General features: G+C 43.5%; 1 protein-coding gene across 1 annotated transcript; it reads left to right on the forward strand.

The window, feature by feature from the left end:
• Positions 1–519: 519 nt before the first annotated feature.
• LOC111221346 (protein FAM122A-like) lies at positions 520–5833 on the forward strand. The gene is made up of 9 exons (XM_022744707.1): positions 520–1255; positions 2701–2785; positions 3578–3634; positions 4283–4329; positions 4415–4472; positions 4577–4641; positions 4724–4779; positions 5351–5435; positions 5533–5833. Exons 1-9 carry the CDS (start codon positions 1155–1157, stop codon positions 5831–5833), a joined length of 855 nt encoding a protein of 284 aa, XP_022600428.1. The 5' UTR covers positions 520–1154.
• The last annotated feature ends 3792 nt before the right edge of the window (positions 5834–9625 follow it).

Raw genomic sequence — 9625 nt, forward strand, 5'->3', positions numbered from 1 at the left:
AAAATAAATTAAAAAAACTTGAACTTATTAGTTAGTTGCAGACCTAATACTCTACCCTTTCTCTATTTGTGTGTCTTTGTGGTTGTTTTGACTCGTTTTATGTCCCTTTGTAGCTCTTTGATTGATTAACAGTCACTTCAAACAGAGGAACAGGTAATTGATTCATGTGTCTACTACTACTACTAAAACTCCTTTATGAAATTTTATGTATGCATTTTGTACCAGAATATACCTCAATAAACCCAACTGAAAAACAATTAAAGAAAATAATATATATATTGTATAATAAAAATATAACAAAGTTATATGTTATAATCATAATAAAACCACAGAGGTACATTGATTCCCTGCAGTAGAATGAAATAAATTAAACTAAATTCCCTGTAAAATAAAAAAAAAGTTGCTGCTTCACTTTCTCACTGCTCAGGCTGCTCAGTCTTTATACTGTAGTTCTCTCTGCGACCAGACGTTGGCGCTGTTTTCCCAGTTGGTGAACTACCTCTATTTGGTGAAGGACTATGTTGTAAAAATCTTTTAAACTGTTAATTTTCAGTGACTCCGAGCCTCCCCTGGAGGCCTGCTCGGTGAGTTTCGGGACCGTGTGACCGACCCTCCTTGAGGACGGTGGCCGGCCCGGGTTGGACCGTGTCGGACAGCTGTTCAGCGGTTTTCTGATCTCTTGACTGGAGGTTTTACTGCAAACCAAGTTAGCTCAACAGCTAATCCTAAAAGTCACGTCACCTGTGCGGACTCCAATTAAAAGTTTCGCCGTAGAGCCGGGACAGCCGGGTGAGTTTTAACTGTGTGCAGTTACAAAACTTTGTGTCGAGTGTTTTTTCGCGGGTTTCGTATTTTAACTCGCTTTCACGCAGCCATTAAATTTGGGTAGAGACAGCAGCGAGTGTCGCGCAGCTGCGGATCTTAAATGTCGGTCAGACTCTCAGTCACAGTCGGATAAGGTCTTTTTTCGGAGGGAAATGCGGTAGAAAGCGGACAGCTTCGGTGTTCAGCCCGCTGACTAGGCGACTCTGGGTTTGCTGGTCGTGAGGCCTGCGGGTCGGGCTTCCACCGGGCTTGAGTAGAGCCCGACGCCGCCGTCAGAGGTTCGGAGGCCGGCTGCTGACGCTGCCGCCTTCGGGCCTGCGAACCAAGGTATGGAACGGATGGAGGTGGACCAGTGCGCAGGCGCAGCTGGCGGGACAGGAGGCGGGGCACTCCGCAGGTCGAACAGCGCCCCCATGATCACCAGTGTCAGGTCAGTGGTATTACACCCACATGTGCAGCAGCGAATTCCATTAAAAAAACATTCATATATATTTCCCTTGTTTACAGAACTACCCACATCTCATTAAAGGCATTTTATTAATGCACAGGACTCACCCTTTAATTCAGCAGACTTTTAATACACCAGCAGTAATTACTAAAATAAAATCTAAACCTAAACTTTTGTTTGGCCTGATTTTCCATAGACTCAACAATAAATAGGTACATGTGTTGTACAGCTGTATACAAAAGTGAGGACAAATTACATTTTGTGTTGATTTCTGAAGTGAAAATAAGTAAATAAAGCCTAGTTATTAGTAGTTGTTTTGCATATTTCTCAAGTCAATGAAATAAAAAGTAACAGTACATCAATATTTGATGGAAAGCTCATTTTAATGTGTTTGTTTTCACTTTGAAAATCAACAAAATATGTGATATACCCAGAGGTGAAAAATCTGACTTAATTGATTAGTCTATCAAAAGAAATTTAATGAACAACTAATTTCATAAGTGGATAATGGGTTTTTAAATGTCAAATATTTGCTGTTTGCAGCTTCTCAAATGTGAAAATTTGATCCTTTTGTTTTTCACATATAATTGTAAACTGAATATATTTGGATTTTTGGACTGTTGACAAAACGTGACATTTGAAGATGTCAAACGGGCATTTTTAACTATTTACTGTCAATTTATGAACAGAAGGATTGATTGATTGATTGATTGATTAATTGATAATGAGACAATCATTAGTTGCTGCGTTAGAGGGAGCCATACAGTACATAGTGTTAATCCTGTGTAAGACATTTTCTTATTGCCCAGGAGCCTCGCTTTAATTCACGGCCCCCCCGCAAGCAAGTTGGCATTTGTGCTGTCAAATGGTGAAATGGTAAAGTGTGTGTGTGTGTGTGTGTGTGTGTGTGTGTGTGTGTGTGTGTGTGTGTGTGTGTGGCGCTGTCCATAGTGCTGAACCAGAGCGAAGGAGATCAATAAACAGACAGAACCCTAACCCTTAGTTTGGAGAACAGTGTTTTTGACGAACAATGGTCAAGGTCATAAGATCAAATCTAAACTTCAGAAATATTCTCTCTCCGCTCTTTAGTGTTAAAATACATTAAGCTTGTGATTTTGTGACTGAGGTTGTTTTCGGAGGTTTGGGGCTCAGATGAAACAAGCTGTCACCACCAATCGATTAGTTGATTGGCAGAAAAATTATCTGCAAATATTTCATAATCAATTAATCATTTGAGCCATTTGTGGGACATTTAGTGAGATTTCATAGATCAAATAATCGATTAAGTGAGAAAATAATCAGAAGGTTAATTGATAATTTGAAAATGATTTTTAAATTGTGTTCAGCTCTGTAAGTCCTCTCTCTCTCTCTCTCTCTCTCTCTCTCTCTGTATCTATATGAATGTGTTGTCACTGTCTCTCTCTCAGTGATGGGATGACGGTCTTCAGTCCTGTGTCCTCGGCTCGATACAGACGCAGCAGTGTGTCCATCAACCCCAGCTGCCCTTCACAGGTCGGTGTGTTTGTAGCTCGAGCTGCGACTCTTTACGTTCACCTGACGTCGATCTCACGTCGGAACAAACTGAAGCGAGCGATGTCGGATTCACAAAGACGGCAGCAGATGCGTTTCTTATCTTTGTCTTTGTCTCTCAACAAAACCAGAGAAATAATGTAGAAAGAAAAGCTTGTGAGTCGATAAATCTTCTCCGCTCAGATCAGTCTGTCAGCTGCTCTCCCCACGCAGCGTGACGGGGGCAGGAGGTTTAAAAATCCCTCCTACGGTGTTTTTCCAGCGTTCGCTCATGTGAACTCCATATAAAACTCTTCACTTCAACACGTGAGCTAATGAGAATAATAAGAGGACAGCAGCTCGGCTTGTCACTGGTTTTAACAGACGACATCACCTCAATCCTCCCTTCCCTCCACTGGCTCCCTGTCTGTTAAAGAATTGATTTTAAGATTTCACTGATCACACAGAATTATTATCCCTGTACGACCTCTATTCTTCCTCTAATTGTCTTTATTTATATTGAATTATATTGTTTGTTCCTCACCTGCTTTTGACATCATTGCTTTTGTACACTTTGCATTTAAAGGTGCTTTATAAATAAAGTTGTTATTATACTGTGATGAGACATGGACAGGTGTATACAGGTGTTTGAGAAACAGGAAGTGAGTGTAGTTTGTCTGCAGCAGCAGTGATTATAAACGTTAAGTGGTCAATGACTCTGACGAGCTGCTCGTCCTGGTTCGGTTTCTCTCGTCATTCTGACGTCAGTCGTTTCTTTTTCTTCTCGTCTCCCAGCTCGTCCCTCTCTCTCCCTTCTCTCTGACCGGAGACAGACTGGACCAGAAGAGGCAGGTGAGGACAAACGGAGGACGGACGTCTTCCTCCTCCACCACATTTCTCTCCTCTGTTCATTCACACCAACACAAACACTGTCTTTGTCCTGACGTCTGAACAGACTCACAGGCTCCTTCAACACTGAACCATCGTGTTTAACATGTTAAATTATGTTACTACAACTTTAAATTAACATTAAAACCTCCATCCTCTTCTTCTTTGTGTATTTGCATAAAGTCGATAAAACGACTCGAACAATGAGACACAATAGGAAGAATATGATATTTAAGATTCAGACATTTGAAGTTTGAATCTTTTGTTTTTTTAATTCATTAATAAATGTCTCAATCAGAGAATTTACAACAACAGTTTTTATTTGGACTTTAATTTGAAAGGGAAGAGAGTCAGTAGATGAGGTCAAAGGTCAAGTTCCAGATCGAATTCACACCACAACACTTGTGTGGTTCATTCACACCAAAATTCACTTCCTGCTCATGAAACCTCGAGGCTTGAGAGAGGGGGCGGGGCTTACAGGTAAAGTAAAACACAGTGTGAGTAGATTTCACCAGGTGTGACGGCACCGTCAGGATCCGAGTCCTGCACCGTTCCACTTCTGCAAACCCACAAAGCATGGAGGCTAATAACAGCTGTTTGTGTTGGACACAGGAGGAGAACATGGAGATGACGCTCAGAGGAAGTCTGCAGAGACTCAGGTACAGGACCTGCCCCACCCTTCTCCACCTCCACCTCTCTGGAGTTTAGAACAGGTGTCATTAACTCTCTCTCTCTCGCTCCCAGTGCTTCCAGTCTGATCCCAGTTCCTCCAGTCAGTCAGTGGCACGACCACACATCAGTGGTGAGCTTCTCTTTACTACTTGGCTCTTATTTTGTCGGTTTTCGGACTGAATTCATATCAGAGGGTTTAGACTGATTCTTCTGTTTCCTCCTTTTCTTCTTCAGTGGTTTCAGTCGCAGGACAGCGGTGTCACGCCCAACTCCTCCCCCAGTCCCACCAGGAGGTTCAGGTACTCGCACAGAAACCTGGTCATGGTTTTAATCTGGATTTAGTGGCAGCTGCTTGTTTCTCACATGTTCTCTGTCCGACAGACCAGCAGTCAGCGCCACTGTGAGGTGGCCGGCGTTAACTCCACTCAAGAGGAAAGGTAATCAACCTCCGGGGTTTTATGTGGCGTTTAATTTGTCTCAAAAGTTGCGCTCTTAAAAACTGCGAGCGTTGGCGTGATGCGAGCGCACTGAACAGATCCAGAAGCGGGAAACTTCCTCATGAGGGAACAACCCTGCTCCACGACCACGGAGCCGTGACGAGCGAGTGTTGAACGTTGACTTTTGAGACTTTGGAGGCGGAGCCAGTGGCTGATGTCTCCACTCCTTTGATTGGTCATGCATGAGCCCTACAGTCTGCGGCCAGTCTCTCACCCTGTGACGCCGTCTGTGGCGAAGAAAATGTCTTTTTCTTTTCTTCCCCTCCTTCTCTTTCTTCTTCTACTTCTTCTTCTCCGTATTCCTCTTCCTTTTTATCTTCTTCTTCTGGCTCCGCCTCTAAAGTCTCAAAAGCCAAAGTGACGATCAGGTGTTTTTGATGATGCGAGCGCTCGGCGGCTCCATGCTCTCGGGTTTCCCGCTCGCGGATCAGTTCAGTGCACTCGCATCATGTGAGCGTGCGTCTTTGAAGACTAATATAAATGTATAAATCTGTGAACCTTGGTCCGTCAGGTGGGGTGGAGTCTGACGGACCCCCAAAGAAGCTTTTTGTTGCCGGGGTAACGGATCCCGCCCACCGCAGCAGCTACACAGTCAGGTGAGGATCAGCTGAGACACAAAGTCGTATCAGTCTCAACCAATAAATGAAAAGTCATGAATGAAGCTTGTCTCTCTCTCACCCCCCCCCCCCACAGTGCTCTCAGTCTACAGCAGACTCTCCACCAGCAGGAGGCGTCAGTCCTCAGTTCCAGTCCTCTGTCCCTCTCTCCTCCCCCCACCTTCACCCCCTCAGCTCCCACCAGCACCCTGGACACTAACCCCCCCCCCCCCACACCCACCCCACCTCAGCCAGACTCCGGACCCTGTCACTGTGGGTGCAGACCGCCCACCAGCATCTCCAGAGACCCAAAAACCTGGAGGAACTTCGACCCTCGTTGCACCTTATTTCTGTTTGAAGCGTCACCGTCAGTCCCTTTACTTCCTGTGAGCATGTGATGGACAGAAGAATCACAGGAGACGAAGACGTTTCTTCCTGATCTCTCAGCAGGTTTAGGTTTTGGATACTTGGATATTTGTTTGCATCAGCTATTCCATATGACCGGTCAGTCGCTCCTCAGTTAATCCCACTTCAGTCCATGTTGCTCAGCTGGGCAGAAAGTCTCTTTAGCAGAACTGAGGGTCACAGCATGAACCCAGTCCTCCTCCTCAAATCAAACTTCATCAGCGCCATCACCACAAAAAACCGTCTGGGGAAACATTGAGAGAAGCAGCGGACACACCGGTTGTGTCGTTGCGCACATTCGCACAGAGAGAGAGAAGCGTGAACATCAGACGAGCTAAAACATAGTTGTTATCCACGTCGACTGATGCAGCGAACGAGGATAAAAGAACAAAGCACAACCTCTACGTTCAGCTCAGAGGAGCTCGTTCCTCTGAGAACCTGAGATGGCACAATCACGACCGACCCTGAAGGAGCCTGAAATGACACTTGGCTCATTTTGCTGCTTCTTGCACGGATGAAATCTCGCGGATTCGGAAGATCGATCAGTCGATGCTTCTCATGAAGCTCTAGATCCTCTCTGATCAGTTATTCAGTTGTAATCAAAGAAAGAAAGAAATCTGAATCATCTCTCTGAGAAGTAAAAGCTTTTCAGGAACCTTCAGTGTTTCTGTCGACACCCGAGACTCGTCCTGTTTCTATCAGGAAGATGTAAAAATCATCAGATGTATTTAGAGTTATGATTAACATCTGGACTCTGGCAGCACTTCATCAAATCATGGAAGCAGGGTCACCGCTTCATACATCATCACTTCTACCTTCAGACTCCATCATGGACTCTCTGTATGAAACGTCTTCAACAAAAGACTAAATCTACAAAAACCTGAAGAACCAATGAAACACTGTAAAAAAAATCTTTGTCCAAACCCAGAAACCAGTCAGTGACATCACTGAGTGTTTGAGTCCAAACCAGATGTTCTGAGTCAAACCTGAAATTCAGCAGCTGAACATAGTTTCAGTCATTGAAGCCGAAGATTTTTGTGTTTTAATGAAATGTTGTCGTCGTCTGTCGCAGCGGAGTCGCCCGACTGAAGAGTTACTTCAAGAAACTTGACAGACTCAAATACCGGTCAGCAGTTGGTTAAAGTTTGGCCGGCGGTTCTGTCGCAGGATGGGACCAGTTTGATGAACTGGCTCCTGGTCAGCAGCAGAATGAAGAACTGGTGGTCTGCGGCGCCACGTCTGTTTGTTAATAGTGTATCTATATGTGAATATGGAGCAGCTGATTCCTGCTCACTTTTCTTCAGCCTGCAGGGTTTGATTGTACATATTGAACCTGCAGGAAGCAGCTGTGCTCTTCCCTCCTCTTCAGTTTCCTCTCTGAGCGACTTCAGTTTGTTCTCTGTCAAAATCAACCAGAGCGTTCACTTCACGAAGGTCTTCTGATTGGTTGAAGACAGCTCAGTAATAACAAACAATAACAAAACAGGACTACCGCTTCACAGTCACTCACATATGTGTTCTACTTGTTTTGACAAAGGTTTTCGGACCAGAACTGATCTCAGAACCTGGTGTTAACAGCTCTGGACTCTTTTTTCCGCTTCCCCTGAATTTAAGAATTCATCAGTGACAGTCAGAGGTGACATCAGGCTTCGTCCACACGACTGTGTTTTTGTTTTAAAACGCATCTCTCTCACTACGTTTTCGCCTCCGTCCACACGACTCCAGAGTAAAACACACAAAGCAAACGCTGCCGGACCCGTTTTATTTTGAAACCTCGGGGGTTGTGTTTTATTTTGAAAACTCTGGGGTTGTGTTTTATTTTGAAAACTCTGGGGTTGTGTTTTATTTTGAAAACTCTGGGGTTGTGTTGTAGTTTGGACAGAAACAGAGACTTTTGTAATCGATGAGGTCACAGCCACGGTCTCTCCTGATTGGCTGTCATCAGCCTGGACTACCAGTGGTGAATACAACATGATGATGAATGACAGAGTTACTGACCTTGTTGTCTTTGCAGCTGTTGTTCACTGACAGTCTCTGTTTTAATGCTACAACTGTCTCTGCTGGAGACAATCTACTTCCTGTTTTCACCGGCTCGCACATGCTCAGTGTAGGAGCTCGTGTGTGTGTGTGTGTGTGTGTTCTCAGGTATGTTAGTGTGGACGGAGATCGTTTTCGTTTTAAGATAAAAAAAACGCAGTCATGTGGGCGGAGCCTTAGCGCTGGGCAATAATTCAATATCATTAATTAACTTTAATTGTATTGTGACTTTCTACAGACGTCTGTCGACCACAGAGATGACTGTGAGGATTCTGTAGTTGAAATGCACAACAGTGAAACACGTCACTGTTCTGAACATCAGTTTATTTGATGTGATTTTGCACATATCTCCTGTTGTCATGTTGTCATGTTGTCATAGTAACCAGATCACTCGGCCCCTGGTGTTAATGTTTTAATGGCTTCATTCCAAACTGAAGACGTGATCAGGTTTGTGTCGGTTTGCATGGACGTCGTCCATCCTTCACAAATATCACTGAAATAAGCAACAATTCACCGATGTGGATTTCTGACAATATTAATGTACAGTTTTGTTTTGTTTTGTTTCTTTGATGAAATAATTGTAAAGATTCGATACGAGTGCACGAACCGTGACTCCATGAAGCGAAAGGTTTCAGACGAGCTGCGGTTCTGCTTCCAACGTTTGCACTTACACAGTATTGTACAGTTTTGTACTCTCACTCATCGTTGTGCCTAAACGCGTCGTCACGTTCAGGAGCGACAGTCGGGTTGTTTTTTTTTCTTTTCCTCACCATCAGATCTGAGAGACTTCACTTCCCACGCTGACAGGAAGTGCCCCAGTCTTTTCTAATCACCTGACCTGTCACCTGTGAAATATGTTTGTACATAGAGTCTGTAATAAGCTGTTTTTATTGAAGTGTCTTCACCCCCCCCCCCTCCAAAAAAAGCAATGAATTGATGTGAATCAGTGAGAGCGAGTCGCTGCTCATTCCGCTGAGTTCATGTAAAAAATCTTTCCAAATCTTTTCTAGTGACAGATATGACGTTGTATTTTTATTATCAGGACTTTGCACAGTACTCGTTCTATCGCTCTGTGTTACGTGACTGGTCACATGTCGCCATGTGAGAGATGCTCTTTAAGTTTTGCTGCTTTTTTTTTTTTTTTCAGTTTTTCCTGCTTTATTTCTGACTTGTTACGTCTCTGAGGGTCTAACCTGTTTCTGAGAAATACCAGGTCAGTGCGGGTCATTTGGAGTCAGACTTCATGCTCAGATCTATACAGGGCTGAAAATAGAGCTTTAAAATGTTCAGGAACTATCTGACGATTCTGGAGAGAAAGAATAATCCCAGTGTGTTTTAGGTCACTGGATTATTTTTACACTTTCAAGGTTTGATTAATAGTGTCGATACTAAACTTTGTTTTGTATCGACACCTTATGAGAAAAGTAAGAAATAAATAGAAATAAAATATGTGTGTGTGTAGTTTTGTCTCTAAATGTAAAACTGGCGAGATTCAGATTTAAAGGAGGAAACGAGTCACATAAATCAGTAAGATTATGAAGCTAATTGATCAGCAAGATGTCAGTAAATATCGTTATATACCTACGTCAATACAAAGCTTTGATCATTACTGTGATATTAATTAATGTTCATATCGGCTCCCTCTGGTCGACACGTATCAGTTTGTATTTCGTAATTTTACCATCAACATTATCTTTTTTAACACCCAGTGGTTTCCAGAGTTTGACCTGGTGAGAAGCAGGATAGAC

Source organism: Seriola dumerili, unplaced genomic scaffold (assembly GCF_002260705.1).
Source record: "Seriola dumerili isolate Sdu_G_001 unplaced genomic scaffold, Sdu_1.0 BDQW01000086.1, whole genome shotgun sequence".
NCBI classification, from domain to species: domain Eukaryota; kingdom Metazoa; phylum Chordata; class Actinopteri; order Carangiformes; family Carangidae; genus Seriola; species Seriola dumerili.

Excerpts from the sequence above, each read along its gene's own strand:
- LOC111221346 (XM_022744707.1), top strand. The coding sequence starts at position 1,155 with ATGGAACGGATGGAGGTGGACCAGTGCGCAGGCGCAGCTGGCGGGACA. Across the intron at positions 2,786-3,577 it reads ACCCCAGCTGCCCTTCACAG|CTCGTCCCTCTCTCTCCCTT; the intron begins GTCGGTGTGTTT and ends CTCGTCTCCCAG. Across the intron at positions 5,436-5,532 it reads CGCAGCAGCTACACAGTCAG|TGCTCTCAGTCTACAGCAGA; the intron begins GTGAGGATCAGC and ends CCCCCCCCACAG.